Raw genomic sequence first — 22,940 nt, forward strand, 5'->3', positions numbered from 1 at the left:
AACAGTGCCCACCCAGAGGGTGTTTCAGGTTTCATCAGGGGCCTGATCTCTGAAAGTCTACGTGGTCATAGTGACATTGTCCTTAGGACCTTCGCGAAATTCATGGTTTGCAGTGCCCTGTAAATCTGGTCTAAGACTCTGGCGAATAAGATTAATAAAATCCTAGGAATGTTGACAAAGCTTCTTGAGTTCATGTTCATGCCAGGTATTGATATATTAAATAGATGAAAATGTTAATTAGGTAATTGACTATTCTCAGTGTGTGTGAAAGAGAGAGATATCAGTGTTTAAAAGTTGTGATATTTGCTAAATTATTCCTTTAGGGTGGCTTAACTCAGTAAGGAGAGAAAGAAAATAAGGTAGTGAATTGAGTATTACTGTTTAATCTCATGAGGCTTATCCCATAGTGGAAGATTTTACCATGTTTTAAATGAGAGATTATTAAATGAGTTTTAAATGAGATGGTATTTTAAAATGTTCACCATAGTTTGTGTATGACCATTTTAAAGTGTTGTCTACCACTAACTTTGGAGTAGAAATCCAGGTAGTCCTTTAAGAACCTACGCTTAAACAGTCTTTGAGATCATTTTTAAACTACCATGGAGTAATTTTGTTCTGGTGTTGAAGGGGACAGCCAATCATGAATATCTCTTTCTAGTTGCTAACATGTCAGAATATTGGTAAAGATTCTAAAAAAGGATTTAAACAATTTATAGTCTCTCCATAGACTTCAGTTTCAGAGGAAACTTCAGAAAAATAGTCTGTCTTAAAGTTTTTACTTTTGAATCTGATAGCACAAATTAAACAGAGAAACATAATACTATGCAGTTTACCAAGTTATTCATTCAAGGAAAATTCCTTATTTTTAATATTATAGTAATAATTTCTTAGGTAAATTTAGGAACTTTCCAATTATGTGTACAAAACAGGATTATTTATTTTCATCTAAGCCTCTGAGGTCTTGGAACATACAGTAGTTAATGTGAAGAATTTAGTGTGAAAATGTTGGGGAATTTTACTGCTTTATTATACTTTCCTTCTCAGTAATCATGTTCTCAGTGGAATTAATGCTCCATGTCTGTAAATGCCAAGTGTGTGTGGGGTGGGGGGGCACACAAGTATAGATGAAGTTTATAAAGATTATTTCTCTTTTGGTAAACTGGTAGGATTTATCTATGTAAAAAGCATTTCCTCTGGGTTACTTTCTTTCTTGGAAGAAAAATGAACCTATTGCTAATTGACCAGATTCTCTACCTCTCTTTTGTAATACATTAGGTATTAATAACAATAATTGTAAAATCGCTCTGTCAATGTAGAGTGCTGCATAAATGTTTGTTTTACATTGTATTTGTTTCTCAACCTCTGTAACTCACTGGGATAATGTCAGATTATTGACTCATAGCAGTAAAAGAAAAACTATTTATGTTGTATTCGGCATTATAAAGAATGGAACTTTACACATTTGTAAAGTAATAATAACAGCAAACTTTATTGAACAGTTACTTAAATTTGTACCAGCCATTATTCTGTTCTTTACTGATATTAATTCATTTAAGTATAGTAGCTGCTGATTCATACTGTAGCCATTTTAGTGTAGTTCCTTCAGTTGAGTCACTCAGAGTAGATAGTATTGTGCATAATTTGTGTTTTACAGTAGGAACCATAGTACCTAAATGATACATCCATTTTGTTTTGAATAATTTGATTATTCAAGACAGAACTGAGTTGGAAAGCTGTTTATTTTTTCATCTTACAAGAATCTCATATTCAGTCTAATTCTCTCTTTCAGCCTCTGCATCCAACCAGGATATATGGAATGAACAGACTTTAGAGTTCCACATAATCTGGGCAAAATAAATGTATATAATATATAATTGTTTTCTTTTTTATCTCAGTTTTGTTTTTTCCTCTAAAAAATAGCAAGAGTTTAATAGTTCACCTCATAGGTTTGTTGGAGGGAACATTGTAACTGCTTAATAACATTTTGTTCAGTCATTGAATGATTGAAATGCCTGACACATAGATCCTTAATTAATATTGGTTCCATTTCTTTAGTTTTTCCTTCAAAGCTTTGGAAGAGGCAACCTGTCTTAATGTTAATTCCTGAAAGTGATGTTTGCTGTTCTTAACTTGCATCAGCAGTGAGTGATTGAAACATCCAAATCAATAATTGGTTATCCATCGTAAATTATCCCTCTTGGAAGAACCGAAACTATTTTCTTTGCACCATCATTTTCTTCAAACTCAATCCACTTACTTTTATTTTTCCTGTTAAATTATTCTTGTTGAATGTTACTTGTATAGTAAAGAAAATTTTGTATTAGGATTCTTAAAATATAGACCTAATAGAAAATCCACAGATCTTTTTAAAGTAAACTAACTTTTCTCACAAAATGAAAGAACCATACTCCTTTAAGATAATAATATTGCCTGCAAAATTATCAAATTTTTCATTATTTTTCTTTATGAAAAACCATTTTCTTTCACACTTCTGAAATCCCATAGTTTATAACAGCCTTCATAAATCGGCAACTTCTAGCCCAGCTCTGACACAATGCTTTTCAGCCCATCCTGCTGTCAGTGTGCCTGCTGCTTGACATTGACAGAATTCTTCTCAAAATCAGGTTTTTACATAAATTAGTATTTAACCTGGACAGGCTTTTCCTCATTTCAGTGTATCTTTTAAACGATTATCCTGTCCTTAATCTGAGATAGTAAAAGTGGGGTTGGAATACTGTAACAGACGTTTTACACTTTGAAGGAAAGAGTTTATAAACTGTTAGAATACCCAGAATCTGTGATTTCTCATTGAGCCTTCACTAGTAAGCCTCAGTCTTACAAATTCCTGGGTGATACTGACGTCATCATTGATAGCCCCATCTCTTCCTTTTAATCTAAAGAATCTATTTGCCTTGGACAAGTGTGCACTTTTTAAATAAGCAACTTACATTGGAGTGGCAGGGTGGAGGGGAAGAAGGGAACAGGAGTTTTAGTTGCACAATCTTATCTTTAGTGGGTGAAAGTTGATTGTTTTGCTTTAATACTTTTGAGAAAGGTACCAATTAAATATTTGGCAAAAAAATATATAAATAAATAAATATAAAATGAAATAGACCTGGGAAATAGGTTGTAGAGATTTCGGTTGATGAAAAGTGCAAGTATAAATGAGCAGCGATTGAGCAACTGTTAAAAACATTAAAGCAAAGTTAGAGCTAATTGATTAATGTAGAGTATCTTCATCACAGTAAATAATAGTATTGTGATCCAGGCAGGCCATACTTGGAATATTATTCTGGTACTGGGATATGTAGAATAGTGAAAAACTAAAATGTATAAAAGAAATGATGATCAAGATGATGGAGATGCCATGGAAATAATAGTACTTGACAAAATGTTTCTAGGAACTGAGTCTTCTTATTATAGAAAATGGAAGACTCGGGAAAGGTGTATTATTTATTTTTAAATAATTAAAAATTTTTCATATGGAAAACAAAATTGTCTCAACTAGAAAATATAGGTGGAAATTAAAGAAATTCAGATTTATACTGTCTAGTGAAGTATATAGAACAGTGGAGCTGGCTTTCCAAGAAAGCCTGCGCTCCCTTTACCAGAGCTATTTGAATGGAAGTAGAATTGTCATCTGTAATTTGATACAGTGGATGATTTTTGTAGCACAGAGGTCAGTAACTCCTAGGATACCTCACATTTTTAAAACTGGTTTTTTAACTAGACTGTTAAACTGATTAAGGTTTTTAAGCATCTGTTTTTGTTTTTTTTTTATTTCACTAATGAGAAATACTTATAGTTCATTATACAGGCATTGTTAGTATGGATTGGGGCAGGAATTAGGCGTTTAATGTGATTATGGTTGTTTGCGTCATTTGGGCTCTACCTGTTCTAGGGTTTAAAAATTTCATTCTTTTTCTCTGTCTTATGCTTCTTAACTCTCAACAGGGATATGAAAACATCAGCAATGATTTTTATTCTGTACTTGATATTATAATTTCTTTCTTATAATTTTATCAGGCATTTCAAGTCACAGTTCTTTCCCACCCCAGCCTTCAGTGTTTTTTAATGACAAGGATATGGCCTGTATTTTGTCAATTCTGACAGAGAGTTCTAACTCAGTTTCTTAAGCTCTCTGTTACAAGTCACTGTAGCATTCTATATCTATCAGTCTCAGGTGGTCAGTTACATAAAATGCATTGGAATGACTCAGAGTAAAAGTAGTCTGGCATTATGAAGTAACAGTTATTGCCTTCAGAGAAAGAATTAGTTGACACATCTTAAATTATGTTATATTAGCCTACCGATTTTAAGAAGTAAAAATTAAATAAATTGTGATTGAAATGGTTAGCCACTTGTGATTAGGGCTCATGTTTCTTAAGTTTAAAATATTCTAAAACATATTAGCTCAGTTAGCATATTTGGGAAAGCAGTTGTTTTTGCAAAGACAGATTATAGGCATTAAACTGAAAACATACCAACATTCATAGATAGGATAGGCATATATGTGCTCTATTAATTGTCACTGCTATATTCACTTTCTAAATAATTTGTTTTTTTTTAATTTTTTCATGACATTTACTAAGATTTTAAGGGTATGATCTAAAGGCAGGATGCTCAAAGAGGTGAATCAAATTAATGTATTTTTAGCTTCCTCTTAACATATTCAGATTTTATGCAAATCATGTCTATAACTTCTGATTGAGCATTGTTCTAGTTTGCTAGCTGCCGGAATGCAATATACCAGAAATGGAGTGACTTTTAAAAAGGAGAATTTAATAAGTTGCTAGTTTACAGTTCTAAGGCCAAGAAAATGTCCCAATTAAAACAAGTTTATAGAAATGTCCAATCTAAGGCATCCTGGAAAAGATACCTTGATTCAAGAAGGCCAACGAAGTTCAGGGTTTCTCTCTCAAGTGGAAGGGCACTTGGTGAACACAGTCAGAGTTTCTCTCTCATCTAGAAAGGCACATGGTGAACATGGTCAGGGATTCTGATCTGAAAGGGCACATAGCGAACACAATGTCATCTGCTAGCTTCTTCTGGCTTCCTGTTTCATGTAGCTCCCCTGCAGGCATGTTCCTTCTTCATCTCCAAAGGTCACTGGCTGGTGGACTCTGCTTCTCATGGCTATGTCATTCTGCTCTGATCTCTCTGAATCTCTTTCATTCTCCGAAATGTTTCCTCTTTTATAGGACTTCAAAAACTAATCAAGACCTACCCAAATGGGTGGAGACACGCCTCCAGCTAATCCAGTTTAGCAGCTACTCTTGATTAAATCACATCTCCAGGGAGATGATCTAATTACATTTTCAGACATGCAATACTGAATAGGAATTAGAAGAAAAGGCTGCCTTTACAAATTAGGATTAGGATTAAAACTTGGCTTTTCTAGGGTACATACATCATTTCAAACCAGCACAATCATTTTCAGTAATGTATCTTTGCTCATCTTCTTCTCCTTTTGTTCTATTTGCCCTTTTTTCTCATAATTAAAAAAGAAAAAAGTCCTTCCCCCCAAAGTAATAAAAACAATGGTAACAATGGGATGAAATATAATGTTAAGATGTTAGTTTTTGTGTTGATTTTGAGTTTCTAAAGTGATAAAAGGAAAGCAGAATAGCAAGCATCTTTCACCTTACGCTGGCTTTTGCATTTTCTGCAGGCACTTTTCCACTTTCCTTATATGCCCAAAGCAACTTTAGGAATACTAAGAGAATAAGCTAAGTTTCTGATTTTCAGAAAAATCTGTAAGTCTAGGTAGTTTAATTGGAGTAGGCATATTTCTGTTATTAATTTAGAGTGACTGAATTTGGGATAATATCCAACACAGATTGCTTATTATTTGCTAAACTCTTTATAGCTATCCACCTTGTATAATTCTGACAAACCTGTGAGGTCACATGCTTTATGTGTGGAAACTGAGATTTAGAGAAGTTGAGTAAAATGCCTAGGAAATGTTGAAATCCAAATCTAGACTTGGATCTGACTTAGACTGAGCTTTTAAATGACAACCAATGCAGAGATATAGTAAACAAGAAGAACGTAACACATATTTAACATGAGTACACATTTATTACATTCTTCATTTGTGTAAGATGAGGGAAAATTACCCTCCAAAGAATATATAATCAGTTCCCCCAGCCTCTGTTGACCATCTAAGATGTTATAGGTATGGGATTACAGGTGATTCAAACATAGTTCCTGACTCAGTAGTCTACAGTCTCATTATAGCAATATATTTAATGGTCTTAATTATATTGTCTCTTTAATTGTGGCCACGAGACCTGCTGCTAAAAGTTTTTTGTTGTAGGTGATGATTCACACCTTGGGTGTGAATCTCTTGGTTCACACTGTCTCAATTTTCCTTTACTTAAATTGATGGAAATAAATTCTTCTCCTTTACTTTTCTTAGAGAATGACTTTGTGATAACCCCTTTCTTCCTTCAGCCATCAGTCATCAAAAATGATTGAGAGGCTTCCTAAGCTTGGAAAGAGAATGATTAAAAAAAAAAAAAGCTAGCTCTTCGTACACTAAACATTTGAAATCTCAGTGTGAGGGAAAAAAATCCATAAATTAAGCATATTGAGAATAATGTGATTTTACATAATGACATTACTTCTCTGCTAATTTACTGATATAAAGTGCTATAAACAGTTGAGAATGTGAAGATTAGAGTTGCTTCTTTTCAAAACCTAGTTACAGCTAAAATACTCATCATGTGCCGGGTACCATATATAACTCTGGATGTAAGCTGATGGATTTAATTTGTGCAGGATCCCTGTGAAATAAATGTTCGTATTTCTATTGTACACATAAAGAAAACTGAAAATAGAGGTTCAGAGCCATTAAGTAATTTGCCTAAATTCATTGAGCTAGTAATTCATAGAGCTGATATTCAGGCTTAGGACTCACTGATGCCGTATCCTGTGATCCTATACTTTACCTGTAAATGAAGGTAAATGATACCAACTTACCTGAGGATTTTTAGGTGGGTTTAATTGTCTTATGTAGGTTGTGCTTTAGTTGACAAAACATAAAATAAACTCTTCAGCTAGACATCCAAATGATTTAATAATATCATTGTTTGAAATCAACAATTTCAATTTAGATGATCATAACCTCAACAAAAGGTCTCACAGTCCTTCTGAAATTCTGCCATGATAAAATAGTTGAAAACACTGTTAGGTTGGCCATTCATTTGGAACAGTGTTTAATAAGTAGAAGTTGAGACAAATTTTCCTTTTGTCTTGAATCAGTTTTTTTTTTTTTGCCATAAAATATTTTGCTTAAATAAGATATTACCTAAGGTGGTACATGTTAAAGAGATGATCTTAGCGCTTTTCTGTGGAAAACTGTAATTTTCCATTACATTTTATGCTAAAATGGAATTTTATTTAACTTAAAGCTTCAAAAGGTAGAATAAAGTAATTATAAAATTTACCGTATTTCAGTTATATATAATGGTAATGGTCTCATACTAATAAGACTAGAAGTTTTTCCATTTAGATATATAGGAATTTTTTATTATTATTATCAATAGAAACATTCAACTTATAGGAGTCAAGAGAAAGGTTTTTATTTTCTCAGTGATAGAAGTAGGGTAAAGGGCCCTGAACTTAAAGCCAGAGTTTTCTGGTTCCTGTTTTTCCATTACCTCCCTTTCTTTCATTAGTAAAGTTACTTGACCTGAATAGGTTCCTTTATGTAGCCGAAGTGGGACTAGGCCAGGTGTTTAAATTTTTACCAAAAATAAATAAATTTTAAATCTGCTATTTTAGATTATCTCTGACTCCCCTTGCAGTTCTTAAATTCAGAATATTTATGTTCCTTACCCTCCTTACTTGAAAGCTTAGCGAAGGGCAGACGAGACTACAGATCAGAAGACCTCTGTTCTAGCTCGGGTTATGGCACTAATTACTTGCACAAATAATAGCTTCTGGTTTAATTGTATTAAATGTTCTTTACAGAAACTTCCTAATGTATAATCTGTGGTTACAAGCTTACCAAGGGCCAGGTTTATGTTGTGGCAAGCAATAAATATTGACTTGGAACATATTTCTCAAACAAGAATAATTGGTAAACTGATATTCAGTGTTTGATAGAACATGATTTCCATAGGAACAGATGCTATCCATTACCTTTATAGGAAAAAAAACACTGACCTAGCTTAACTTTTGTTTTCAATTTCCAGTCACTCTAATATAAAAGAAAATTAGTATAATTAATCTAAAATGTCATTTAATAATTTTTAAGTTTTACTTTCGAAGTCCATTACAGAATGTTTTGGGAAAGCAGATTTGTCTTAAAGTGATTGTTTGCTTATGTTTATATTAAAATTAGTTTACAATTCTATAAACTGACTACACAAGCTAACAACAGGCAAAAGGATACTCATAAAGTAAGTGGTTCTATGTGACTCACTAATGGAGAAGTGTACTCATTAACATTTCATTGTTCAAAGTACCCTAGATTTCAAGGATTGTTTTTGAGAGCATGTGGTGTACATTTTATATGTGGGGTGTTTTTGTGAGTACTGTACATACCCATGAAAAGGAACTGATTAGGAAAAAAAAAATTAGATTACACACAAAATAACTATTAAAGGACAAGTGACAATAGTAACATGTTTTTCTAAATATTTCTCTAAAGAGAATTGTTATTCTCCCAACCAAATAATGTGTATCCTCACAAAATTATGACTATGAGATAACACTGAAGCAATGGTAATTTAGGAAAAAGTGATTCATTAAGTAAATCTAAACAGGAGCAGAGGAAAGCATAGTTTATATTGACATCAAATAGCATAAAGAGGTTCCATAGAGAATTAGATCAGCATTTGGTCCTTAGGGGCAAAGGCAAAGAAAGAAATGTCTAGAAAGAGGGTTAGGGTGCCAAAGTCAAGCTTAACAGAACCCCAGAATTCTTCTCCAGACTGTCCTGGAACTTAGACAGGAATAAGAGGGTTCTTCCTTCTTCCTTTACCTGGCTGAGGCTTTCTTAACCTCAGCACTGTTGACATTAAGATTGGCTAATTTTTTGTTGTTATGAGGGTTATTTTGTGCATTGTAGGTGTTTAGCAGCATCCCTGGCCTATACCCACTAGATGCAAGTAATACCTCCCAAGATTGTGACAATCAAAAATGTCTCTATGCTTTGCCAAGTACCCTCTGGGGGTGAGGAGGCAGAATCACCCCCAGTTGAGAACTGTTGATCTAACCCCTTCCTTAGAGTACTGGTTTGTTTGCTTAGCTGCACTTCATCTATTTGTAGAACAGAAAAATTGACTTCCTACTGAAGTGTGTTCCAGGTTCCAAGTGACCAATTTATATTGAGGTTTTGTAATACAGCCTGTTTATGAATGGAATAATATGTTATTGCCTCTGCTTGTTCTCAGTTCAAATAAAATAAACATGAGAGACTAAGATGATCTGAAAGAAAGATGTAGTTGTGGCTTTTCAAACATGTTTTAGAGATTACTTTGTGTGTCTCCTCTCTATATTAGTACTGTAACTTTTTTTTCAAAATACCACTTGATTCTTGCTTAATGTCACAATGATTATTGCATTTTGAAATCTTTCACTGAAAGGAACAATAAAGAAGCGAATATTGGCATGAAAATAGGGCACATTTTGAATCTTAATTGTTTTGTGTTTTAAAACCAAACTGATGATATGATTTAGGTGAGGAAAAATCTAAGTCTTGATAATATGGTTCTAAATTTCAAAAGGTTAGGTGGCAACGGCATTAGATGGTTCCTGTTAATGAAGTTATTGCAAGTATTTTTAAGAACCTCGACCTGAGAGAAACAGAATAGTCCTGGTCCTAACTCTACCACTGTCTAGCTCTGTGAACTTGGGCAAATCATTTCACTTCTCTGAACTTATAGGTGCTCGTCTGTAAAATATAGGAGGATGAACTAGATGGTCTTCAAAGAGTGTTTCAGCTTTAAAAAATAGTGTCAGATCTTTAAAAATATGTTCATGAACTATATGAAATATTTTTTTGAGTTTTAAATCTGTTACAGAGTATTAAAAACTAAAGTTAGATGACAGAATAGAAGAGGAACAAGGTGTAAATTAAATTTATTTATAAAGTAATAAGTGAATAAATTCACAAAATAAAATGATTTCTAAATTGAGATGTGTGATATGTAAAATAGAAGGAGATGCCCACTTGACAGTAAAAATTATTAGCTATAGATTTGAAAAAGTGGTTTGTATGGGTAGCCGTATTTGCCCTTAACTGCTCTGCAGAAGGAATATTTAAAAGTTAAAAAAGCGCATATCGTTAGAATCATTTTTTTTTCTATTTGTATATAAAAAGATTAAGACATCAAATAATGTGAAAGAAATCTCATAGTTGGTCATCTCTATAAACTCATTTAATTGACTGTAGAGAATATAGTTTGAGTCTTTTAAACACAATAGAGACAGCTTTTCAAATAGCAATGTCATATTAATTAAATAAATACAGCTCACTCCCTTAACAAATATAGTGTCCTACCTTCGGCAGTATATTTTTTTGGTAATATGCAGACTTTTAGATATCCTCTAGCCAATTCTGCAGCTGTGTGTGGAGAGAAATAACATTCCATTCTAATTCCTAAATAATTACTTCATCTCCTACAGTACCAAGTGTATTTTAGTCCTTCTCAGTTAATATGCTAAGCTTCAAATGTTGTCATTTGTCATAAAATTAAATAGCTCCTTTTCAAATTTAATTGTGTTTGACAATCATCATTTAGAGCATTGAACAGAATAATAAAATTTATTTCTTTCCTGAAATCCTGGTCTTCCTGTATTTTAATTACTTTGCCAAATTACCAGATGATTAATGCTTCTAAACATTTCGAGGTTGATTGTTAATGAAAGGAATATAGGGACAGGAAAGCTAATCTGAAGTTTGTCTCTAAAATGTAGCTTTTGAATTTACAGTTACATTGTCAGATTTCTCCATTATCTTGTCTAGGAGATAATGGTCCCTTAAGACCATTAATTTTTGGCTTATTTCTTTTACATGCAGACTTAAGGATTTGAAGGATTTAAACTGCAGTGTTTGAATTCAAAACTCAAGTTTGCCTTAGAAGTGTTAGGACAATGTCGCAAAGCTTTCCTGGGCCTCATCTTCCTTTATATAAAGTTGAAAAAATGGTTCTTTCTTAAAAATACTGTGAAGAATGCTAATAATGAGAGTTATGTCTGTGCCAAATATTAAATATCATTGCTAAATAATAGGATTTGATCAGATTGTCTTACATCTTTATATTTATACCAGGTAAATCTGCAGTAGTTAGATCTGTAAAAATTTAAATAATAGAACTTGGTCTTGCATGTAATTTCCTATGTTATTAACAGAGTCAAAGGAAAGCAATCTTTTGGTAAAGAAAATTCAAAGATAAAAGTAAGAAGGAAGAAGAAATAGGATAAATTTTCAAAATCATGCAAATTATTGTGATCTGATATTTCAATTGAAATTTAAACTTTCTGCTTAATGAAATAAAACTGGGAGCCAATTTTTCTTCTGTCTCTAATAGGGAACACATTTCATAGTTGCATTAATTTTAAAGCACCAGAATAACAGGGTGGCAGCACTCAGTAAGAAACCAGTGTGGCTTTTGACTATATTTCTTTTGCTTCTAAGTCCTTTTCAAATATGTGATTAACTATACCCTTTTTGCTGTTTAATCTGCTTATCCTCATTTTCCCATGCTATTCCTTGAGCTAGTAGATCTACCCCCTCATAAGAAAGAAAATGAGAAGTAAATAATTTTGTCTTACTGTGGTGATCTCTGTCTTGCATGAAGCTTTATTTATATGTAAATTGTATTCTTCCCTCTCATTTCAACCCATTATTTTTTCCTGTCTCTCGATAAAAGGTTCTTAATGATGTTGGCGATTTCATCAGATGAGGACAGACAGCTGGTGAACATTCTCTGCCTCTTCAGCCCTTCCTCCATATCTTACCAAAACCTGTTTTCATGATAAATATGTAGAAATATTTAGAAGCCCAAATATTCAAGAAACTTTTCATTATAATTATTGCTTTTCTGTGTTTTCACAACATTGTGTCAGATCATTTGGTGTGATAGTCATGTTATCATTTGGAAATAGTTTCCTTTTCTGGAATTAAATTTGATTTTAATATTATCACTATAAATTCATTCTACTGTTATCAAGGACCAGAAGAGTTTTAACAATGTCCCTGCCTTCTTTTCCTTCCCCCTGCCTCCTTCTGTTGTAAAAATTGTCAGAGGCAATCCCAGGGCAGCTTAATAGGGTATATCAAAATGGGAGCTATAAAGTGGATCTAACTTAGGAAACTTGATGCTATTTTGAACATGTTAAATCACTATTGTTTGCAAATAGGAAGAAGAAAGTACCTATGACCAAACTCTTGAATTCCGAAGAGGAGGTGATGGCCAGCCAAGACGATCAACTCGGCCAACCCAGCAGTTTTACCAGCCTCCTCGGGCTCGAAATTAATATGAAAAGGTAAAGCAGAAACTGTGAGGTTGTTTCCATATAAAGAAAAATGCTCTTCATACTAACTATGTTAACTCCAATTATTGATGTTTTTTAATATATGTAGAAAGAAACTGATGTTTTGAAACTACTTATAATCATAAAATATTTAGGATGATACCATACTAACAAATTCCTTTTCCACCAAAACTTTCCCCACAAATGCTTCGCCTAAACCCCCTTTTTCTCTATACCCACTCCCTTCCTCTAATGGAAATGATAACAATCAGTGAAATAACTACAAGCATACCTTACTTTTCAGTACTTTGCTTTATTGTACTTGCAGATATTGCGATTTTTACAAATTGAAGGTTGAACGCATTGAGTAGGTTTATTGGCACCATTTTTCTTACAGCATGTGCTCCCTTTGTGTTTCTGTGTCACATTTTAATGAAGGTGTGTACATTGTTGTTTCTTTTTAGACATAATGCCATTGCATGCTTAATAGACTACAGTTTAATATAAACATAGCTTTTGAATGCACTGGGACACCAAAAAGTTCATGTGACTTACTTTATGGTGACATTCACCCTATTGTAGTGGTCTGGGACCAAACCCATTATGTTTCCAAGGTAAGACTGTATAAGTTTGAAAGCAGGAGGAGGAGATGGATGGAAAAAAAAGGACCAGGTAATCACCATCCTGGATGATTGAGTTTGTTTATTTTTACTTTGAAAATTTTTAATTGTATCTGTATGAGTTTTTTTAAATTTTTATTATAGTAGCATATATACTGCTCACAATTTCCCATTTCAACTGCTTTCAAGTGTACAATTCAGTGGGATTAATTACATTCACAATATTGTGCTACCATCACCAGTATCCATTGCACTGACTTTTTTTGTCACCTTAAACAGAAACCCTGTGCCCATTAAGCAATAATTCCTTCTTCCTCTCCCCCACCCGTTTTAGTTTCCCAGATGCTAAAAAAAATACCATACAATGTGTTGGCTTAAAACAATGAAAATTTACTAGCTTACACTTCTGAAGTTAGAAGTCTAAAATCGATGCATCATCAAGGTGATGCTTTCTACCTGAAGACTGTGGCATTCTGGGGTGGCAGCCAGCAATCCTTGGGATTCCTTAGCTTTTCAGTTATGTATCAGTGCACATGGCAGTGTCTTCTCCTTTCTCTTCCACATTCTGTTGATTTCTGATTTCTGGCTGCTCCTTATGGCTTCTCTCTTTCCATGTCTGATTTATTTTCCTTACAAGGACTTCAGCCATATTGGATCAAGGTCTACCTTTATTCAGTTGGGCACAGCTTAACTAAAAACATCTTCACATCAGTTCATACCTACAGGACCAGAGATTGAGACTTGAACATGCCTTTTGTGGGGGGCACGATTAAATCCCTAACACCCCTCAATTTAATTTATTTTTATTTATTTAACTAATTTTAGTCTATTTAAAGAAAAAGGAAGTGTTCATGGTATATTTTCAGGAACTGAATGAAGAAAACATGATTGCTTATTAAAATACAATTTTCTGGGTCATATGCTAGTGTTTCAGAAATTTTCATCTTAGAGTTTAAGGAAGAGACTTGCTATGTGAAAATCATTTTCAAGAGGGAGAATATAAATATAACAAAAATGTCAGAGAATTATAGGGCCAATATAAGATGATGTCTCACTATGATTAGCAAAGACCTTATTTCCTAATATATTTTTGGAAGGAAATATTTTTGCCATCTTTGCTAACCTTCCAATTTTGTCATTATGCTTTTGCTTTTTAACATTTTTCTAATAATCAAAGTTTTCCTATTATAGCTTTTGGTATTTATCTCCTTAAGACTATTTATATTTTTTGTCTCAGTCTGTTCTCCGTGGCAAGACCATTGAAAATTTTTTAGGAATTGTTGTCAGTCCCTCATTTTATCAAGTCATTTCATTAATACTGTATCTCCATTATATTTTCCTCCTACTAAGTGATTCTTTCAGTCTATTGAGACACCTGTCATCAGCTCTGTCTGTTGAGCATATGAAAGAGTGGTTAGTCTAAACTGAGATATGCTGTAAGTGAAAAGTATGTACCAGATTTCAAAGACCTTGTACAAAAATAGATATATATCTCATTTGGTTTTTTTTTATTTGATTACATGTAAAATGATAATCTTTTGGCTAAAATGGGCTAACTAAAAAATAAATTGTTAAAATTAATTTCATCTATTTATTTTTACTTTTTAAAATGTGACTCCTAGAAAATTAAAAATTCCGTAATGTGCCTTGCATTATATTTCTGCTGAACAGTCCTGTCCTAGAGCCTTATATGTCCTTCAGCTTCCCTAAACTCCTTCCTTGGTTGAAAATTATTCTGTCATCCTAAGTGAAGAAAGTTTTCCTTCTATTTTCTAACTCTCAGCTGCTTATATAATAGTCTGCCTAGAGTGGAAGCCTAATAATGCTAGTTGACTTCTGAATTACCTGAGCGTGCCACAGTATAGCACCTTTTTCTTTTTTTTTTTGTTTTGTTTTACATGGGCAGGCACTGGGAATCGAACCCGGGTCCTCTGGCATGGCAGGCAAGTATTCTTGCCTGCTGAGCCACCATGGCCCGCCCAGCACCTTTTTCTTTTTATCTTTGGCTTTTCTTAGTGCTTAACATAAAAGCCAACAATTAATTAGATACATTTAGTTGGTATAATGTGTAGTATCCCAGTTCATAGTACTACAGATAGCCCGTAGCATCACAAGAGAGCTACTTCTCAACTCTGGGCATTTTTCTGTAGCATGCAAGAACTGGCCAAATGTTTCTTCTCTGGGCCTATGACTATTTTTAAACAAAATCAAAATATATGTAAAGACTCCAGCAACTTTGCATTTTGAAAGCTTGAACATATATCTTTTAAAATGAGCTCAATATGTCTATAATTGAATCACTCTTAAAGGTCATTGAAAACTGAAAAATCCATTTTACCTTTCTGACATCTTTTAAATTGCTTAAAACAAGGTCTTCAATGAGGCCAAAGGTTCTCAGCTCCCTGATTTTTCTAGAATAGACAGGTTTTCTAAGAATGGACTACAGGACTTTAGGGTTCCTCGGGGTTACCTTTGGGTCTGTTGAAAGCAGGAGTGGTGGGAAGGTAGTAAGCGTGAAGCCAAATGGGTGGAACTCTCAATCCTCTTGGCCCTTCTTTAGTTATTGTCATAGGTTTTATATATCAGGGTTCTGTGCAAAATTTCCTTTGAATAAAGAGCGTTCTACTAAAAAATAATCGTATACCATTGCCCTAGGCTGACTAGCATACATCAAATAGTACAAATGCAAACTGCTTCTAGTAAACGCAACACAGTCTTAGTGGTTTTGTACATTCTTCTCTCTTAAAATTTCCATCTTACCCAGATGCTTGCTTTAGATTGTACTGTTGACATGGGAAATATGTGATACAGAAATCTGGGGCTCTTGAATACCATAAAAAAATTAATTGGTGGGGGGAGCAATCCCTTTGTGATATTATTTTAAAACGTCTCACTACAGAATTCACTCAAAAAATAAATAAGCCGACACATATGATCTCTATTAAAGAAAAATGGTTTACAATTCATTTTTGACTTTCAACACAAAAATTATGAAAGACTGTGAAGTAGAATTAAATATCTCTTTGATATCTTTGAATGGAAGATGTAGCAATAATAATTATACTCTTTGCCTTTGTTACACAATTGGATATATTATTTCCTTCTAGTGAGAAAGATATTTTCTTTTCTTTTCTCATTCCTGGTTTTCATTAATTTAAACATCTAAAAAAACTATCCATTTAACTTCTAGAAAATATGAGTATGAATTTTAATATTTATTAAAAATACTCTAAGGCTTTGTTGTCTAAAACTATTCTGATAGTGAGATTCATTTAAGGTGCTTTATAAAAAGCATAATTTCATAGTCATAATCTTTCTCTTTATGTTTTAGGTACTTTGTGTATTTTAGGGTACTTTGATATATAGTAGCTCTTCAATGAGTGTTTTGCTGAGTCAAACTTTTTGGATAAAGTTTTAGGTGTGTACTTTGTACATTCTTTGATTGACCTAAAAATTTTTTTGCAAACTCTTACCAGCTACAAACACACACACAGATATACTTTCCCAGAGGTGGAGAGAAAATTGGTTTCTCTTGGGCCTGTTATTAAGCATGACATCAGTTGCTGCGAAGACAGGATATATCTAGGGGTCAGAATTAGGCAAGACTAGTAGGTCTTGGTGAGCAATGTGGGGAACAGACCCACGTCTGAGAAAAAGTGGTAGCAAGTGAGATCTGAGCTTTGAGGGATAGAGATAGAACCCAAGATTCCAAATATCTTCTCCTTGAATTCTGTCATAATTGTTATGGACAACTTAGAATTATGAGCATATATAGATTAGAGAAATTATATACAGTTCTTTATTCAGTGAAGCTGACCATTTGGAAAGGATTCTGACATGATTGGAGTCTAGGAACTAGATAGCAATTAGCTGAGACATCCGTAGCATCATTTTCATGATGAAGGAGAGTTCTCTGAAGACGTTCTAAAGGCTTAAAGAAGGGAAAAAGCAAGCGACTTTCAGTGGTTACAGTAGAGTGTGTGAACCAAAACAATGGAGGTTAAAAATATTTATTGGTGATGGCAAAACAGAGGCCATCACTTAAAGAGTTTCAAATTTGATGGGTTCAGTGCTGTCATGAACTTCTGAATTAGAGAGTAACTTGATCAAAGTTAAGCTTATGAAATAGGACTTTCGAATGTAGGATGGGTTGTAGCACCAAGAGGGAAGGAATCCAGGAAGCTACTGCAGTGGTTCAACTGAGTGATTAGAATTCTTTGTTCTTCTGTAAAAAGAGGGAAATGGCAGACTTGTATATGAAATTCTTGTAAGACAGATCAATAGGAAGCTCTCTAGTGCCATGGATGTTAAGCTCATCCCATGGATGTTAACATGGATGTTAAGTTATGTAAAGGGGTTTCATAAATGTTACTACCTTTTAATTTTCTTTCTAGTTTCTGATTTGTTTAATGAAAGAATGATCTTCACAATTTCATGTATTAAGCATAGGCTTCTACATAAGTACCCTCATATTGTTTATATTCAAAGACCCAGGCTATAACACTATTTTTAGCTATAAAGAGGTGTATTTTTAACTGTCAATTCTTTATGTTTATGTTGTCCAACATCTTTGCAGAATTTTCCAAATCACGGTCAGGGAAATGATTACTGTAAAGAGATAGGTGTTAGAGAACCCTGTGATGTCAGCATGACAGGCATCATGTGAGGATAATAGTACCCAAACCTCTTTATTTTCTTAACAGGAGACTATTTTTTAAGGGTAGACTTAGGAGTTAATTATGTATAGCCATAGGAATTCAACTGTTTCCTGCCCAAGCATTCTTTCTTGCATGAAGCTGAAATATGATTGGAGCAAACAAGTCTTCTATAACCGTTTGTTGTCACAACCCAAAATAGTTTCAACTAGAGTGGTACCTGAAAAAGGTAGAGAATAGGGGTGTGTGTTGGGGGGGGGTGACAGATTAAAATAAATCACCAATGTGGAATAACCTATCGAGTGGTGTTAAAAGGGGTAGTAGAGATGGGAAGTAAGATAGCGAGGTGATTCATTGGCAGGTCGCATCCTTTTTAGGTATTCCTGTGTTAAAAATAATCAGTTAATCCAAATTCTTGAAATCTACATGCTAGAGTAAAGGGGTTAATGGTGACAGAGACATACTTTAACAACTTTTAGAAGAAAAATGGTTATCTTTTTAAAAAGAGTTTGCTATTTACATATTGCTTTATAGAAATTATGTTCACAAATTAGACAGCAGTGTCCAGTTTACTCCCCTTGAGACTTGACACTCAGCATTGCAGAGAAGTTTCACTAGAAGTGTACTTTGACAAAATTATGGAAAAGTTAATTCCAGGGTCCAATTTCACTTTCTTCCTTTCTTTTAAGTAGAATCTTCCAGAAGAAATGAACCACTGACTGCAACAACTAGGCCAAAACTTGTTGCTAGACCTCCTGCTTTCCCTTCAGAGCAAGAGCGGTCACAGTGGATATTGTTATCTGAAGAAAGAGGAAGCAGATTTTGAAAGGAAAAAAAAAAGATTCAACTCTTACAAAGAATGGGAAAAAATACCAAGTTAAATAAAGCAAATACCAAGGTTTTTTCTTCCGCCATCAATAAAACCAATGTGCTATTACATGTGTATGTTTTATTTGCCTAATATTATCTTTCTTGTTCATCTAATATTAATCTCACACTAATTGGTTTCTTTAGTATAGCAGTTACAGCATGCTGAAGCCTTCCTTAAAATTACTGAATAAACTGACTTACACAGCTTACCACATCTTGCAAAAACAACCTGAAGCCAAGTAACAGTTCTTAGTCTAGTAATGATAATAGCTGCTAAATGTGACTGCATCAAGTATTTAAAATTTGAATATGTTGTTTTCAGAACTCTAATAGCTGTTTCAAATGTGATTCAACTAAAAAGCAGGCATTCCCTCCCTTATATAATCTGTGATTGTTTTTTCAATATGGGTTTGGTTGCAAACCGGCTTCTTTTTAGTTGCTAACCTCTGACTTCATTGGATTGTCCTGTTAAATGAAGAATTTATAGGTGGTTGATCTTCCAGGCTTGGGCCACAAAGACAACTCTCCCAGTCTCATTTGGGCCCCTCCTGTTTCTACCTACTACTGTGTTCCCCACTACATCCTCTGGGAAGCTTGACTGATCAAAGTGACTTCTCTTCTCTCCTGGGTCTTTCTTTATGACTTTAACACATTGTGGCCAACCCCAGGCCTAGTTCAGCTGACTGCAAGGTGTATCATGCAAGGGGAGGAACAAAGAAGGAAAATAAGACTGACAGTGGTAAGAGTTGTGCTCTCTCCGTGAGTGGCAGTCAGTCACAGGGTACACACACGGAGGCATAATCCAGTCCTGTATGTGAGCCGGTGTGGGTTTCCGTATATGGTTGGAGAGCTGTTAAATAACTTCTCTCTGTTGTTCCCTTTTGGGGTGGGTTGATTGATTGATACTGTTTTCTAAAACTAAAAGTGTGTTGGGATGCTTATCATCCTTCTTTATCCCCCGTTCCAGTTGCACTTCTTAAGGTAAAATACCAAAGTTAAAAATATTCATTGAGACAAAATTATTAAATTAAAAACAAAAGGGCACAGACATACAGTTTTAAATAAATGAAAAAAAAAAATAGGGCTAGTTCAATTTTTGTGAACCAACCACAGAAGGAAAACCGTGGTTTTGTGTCATGTCATTTGATACACTGGGAAGAAGAAAGTTCACTCAAGAGAAGTAGGTCTTCAGCCAGAGAAATAGATTCCACATGCTGCTGAAATTAGTCTGTCTTTCTGGGGATGAGGCAGACTCAGGAACCTTTACCTCTCAATGCCATTGGACACCTGTCAGAAACAGATGCATGGGACCATAAGGCTGGCTCTAGAAGAGATGACAGTCTGGATGCCCCATGGCTCTGTGGCATCTAGCAGTCTAGAGCCACCTTGAGGTGGGCAGAACTTCTGGGCATAGGCTTAGAGGCGCCATGTACTGTAGATGCCCTTTTCTTTGCCCAGTTCTCAGCCAGTACAGAGGGAGGATGTAATACATTACTCCCACCCTCCACCCCCAGCATATAGATACAGAATTCTAAAGAGAGCTCTCTCGTTAATTTTAATTTTCAGATAGCCAGTGGTGCTTGTCTTTGGACAATAGTATATGATTTTTCCCTTGCTTTTTTCCCTAATTTTTCCATATGCTCGTTTTTTCAGATACTAAGTCTATTCTGTAACCATGGTTAGACAAACAATGTGGGTCAAAATCTCAAGGCATTGCTTGCGGGTATTGTTAGGTGCACAGTATATAACCTGGTGTGATGAGTGTTAAAATTTGAGGGGATAATGGTGGCGTCATATTTAGTTTCACATTGGGATGACCTTGATTGAAATAATATATTGATTCAATTCAGGAACTGCTGGGAACCAACATCATTGAAACACTTTTAAAAGACTTTGAGAGGCTAATTATCCATCTCGTGTTCTAAGTAAATATTTTTTTAAATAAGAAAAGAATTGTAGCAAGAAAAAGTATCCCATAAAATGGCAGGCAGGATTTTTTAAGTACCTGTTTTTGTGTCACTTCATTTAAGGATGTTCTAGATTGAATTATGTACCCCAATTTACAGGTTATTAATCTTACATGGACAGGCACCGGGAATTGAACCCAGGTCTCCTGCATGGCAGGCGAGAACTCTGCCACTGAGCCACAGTTGCACCGCCCCATGTTATTAATCTTAATCTGCACCCCTGTGGGTGGAACTAATTGAAATAGGAGCTTTTGAAGATGCCAATTTTAGTTGAAGTGTGAACAGCTGAAGCAGCTTGAGTTTTAGTCCTGATTACTGGAAGGCATTATGAAGAGAAGAAATTGTTATTTCTTTTAACTCTAGTGTCTTGGAGCAGCTAGGAATAAAATCCTAAAATTATGGAATTGAAAACCATACCAACTCTGAAATCTGTTCTACAGCTAATTGTTGTGATGTTTTGAATTTTATTGTGCTTTTGTATCTATGTTATTTTTCACAATAAAAAAAATAAGAAACTGGAAGCCAGGGTCAGAAGAGGTCATGAAGAGGAGCCAGAGGCCAAAAGTCAACAGAACCCAAAAGAGAAAGTAGAGGATATCGTCAACTGACTTAAGGCAGGGATATAAACCAAGGAACTCCAAGGATCGTCATCTCCAGAATGCTACTGTCCTCAGAGAGAAAGCAAGCCTTGCTGATACATAGATTTTGGACTTCTTTTAGCCTCAAAACTGTGCGTCAATAAATCCCCATTGCTTAAGCCACCCTACCACGTGGTATTTGTCCTAACAGCCCGGCAAACTAAGATACAGGTACAGAAATCTCCCTAATTAACTACAGATTATTAAATGTCTTGGGTCTAATCGGAAAATAACATTTAGTGAGATATAGTGATACACACTCTTTTTAAAAAACATTTTTTATTGTGATATATATATAAAGCAAAGAAAGGGAAAGAATTTTCAAAGTACATTTCAAAAAGTAGTTACATAACAGATTTCGGAGTTTATTTTGGGTTACCATTCCACTATTTCAGATTTTTGATTCTAGCTGCTCTAAAATGCTGGAGGCTATAAGGAATATTACTAGTGATTCAGCAGTCATACTTATTAGTTAAATCCTATTTTCTCTGTTATACCTCCTCCTTCTCCTTTGATACTTCACCCAATCTATAGAGATCTTTAGGCAATACACATTCTGACTTTTTTGTGTTGAGAAGGGATGTCAACACTAAAGAATAGGGGGATGTAATTAACTGATAATCTTGTAGAGGCTAGTCCCTCTGGGTTCCAGGATTTATTGGACCCAGGAACCTCTGGAAATTATAGGTTCCAGGAAAGCAAACTTTGTGCATGAGACTTTTATAGAGTCTCGGTTTGAGCCCCAGGTGTTCTTAAGAGTTAGCAGGAGTGATGTTGGATGGTAGCAAACCATGGCAATTAGCACTATCTAATTAAAGCTTCATAAAAGTAATATAGTTTCTTAATTCTATTTGATCTCTCTTTAGCCACTGATGCCTTATTTTATTACACTTCTTTTGGTCAGGAAGGCATTGTTGATCCCATGATGCCAGGGCCAGACTCATCTCCTGGAGTCATATCGCATGTTGTCAGTGGGGGTTTCATCCCTGAATGTCATGTCCAGGATAGGGGGAGGGTAATGATTTTCCTTACAGAGTTGGACTAAGAGAGAGAGAGAGAGACCACATCTGAGTAACAAAAGAGGTTTACTAGAAGCAACTCTTAGGCCTCATTAAGGGTAGTCTTAGCTTCTCCACTGCAGAAATAAGTTTCATAAGAGCAAGCCTCACAGTTAAGGGCTTGGTCTATTTTATTGGAAGTCCGCAGTGGTTGAGAGGATTAATGGGATTTCCCAGATGAGCAAGTTTATTAGTTCCTTTTATTTTTTTACCTTCAGACCCTCAAGAGACTCTACCAATGCTTCTTAATTACCAGGCCACCATAGTCTGAGACATTTCCTGGTATTACATTTAGCTGTACAGAATTACAAGGCCTCATTCCCATTCTGGATCCAGGAGTAGGATGAGTAGGGTGAGTGCGGTGGTTTTGCACAACTGTATGGGCTGTGGGTGGGTGTGGCCCAGGCATGAAGATGAGTGCCCACAGCCCAGATGTGTAGGCAACCACCTGCAAGGCAGGAAGCGGGAGGTGGAGGCTGAGGAAGTGGGCGCGTGTGAGTGCATTTTGGGTGGGGCGGGGTGAGAATCTGCACTTGCGTGAGAAATGTGGGTCAGGCTGGGGCATGTGTGCAACGTGCAGTGTGGGGGTGTGGGCCAGGGATGCACGGGGGTTTGGGGCAGGGGTGCTTGGAGAATGGTGGTG

The 22,940-nt window shown here is 34.9% G+C and overlaps 1 protein-coding gene across 1 annotated transcript in view; it reads left to right on the top strand.

Moving 5' to 3' along the window:
• Positions 1–18,701, top strand: part of TDRD3 (tudor domain containing 3) — a 269,944-nt gene extending 251,243 nt beyond the window's left edge. The window contains 2 exon segments of the mRNA XM_077158398.1: positions 12,376–12,501; positions 18,457–18,701. Coding sequence (XP_077014513.1) covers positions 12,376–12,492 — 117 coding nt within the window. The 3' untranslated portion in view covers positions 12,493–12,501; positions 18,457–18,701.
• The last annotated feature ends 4,239 nt before the right edge of the window (positions 18,702–22,940 follow it).

Source organism: Tamandua tetradactyla, chromosome 4, assembly GCF_023851605.1.
Source record: "Tamandua tetradactyla isolate mTamTet1 chromosome 4, mTamTet1.pri, whole genome shotgun sequence".
In the NCBI taxonomy this organism is placed as follows: Eukaryota; Metazoa; Chordata; class Mammalia; order Pilosa; family Myrmecophagidae; genus Tamandua; species Tamandua tetradactyla.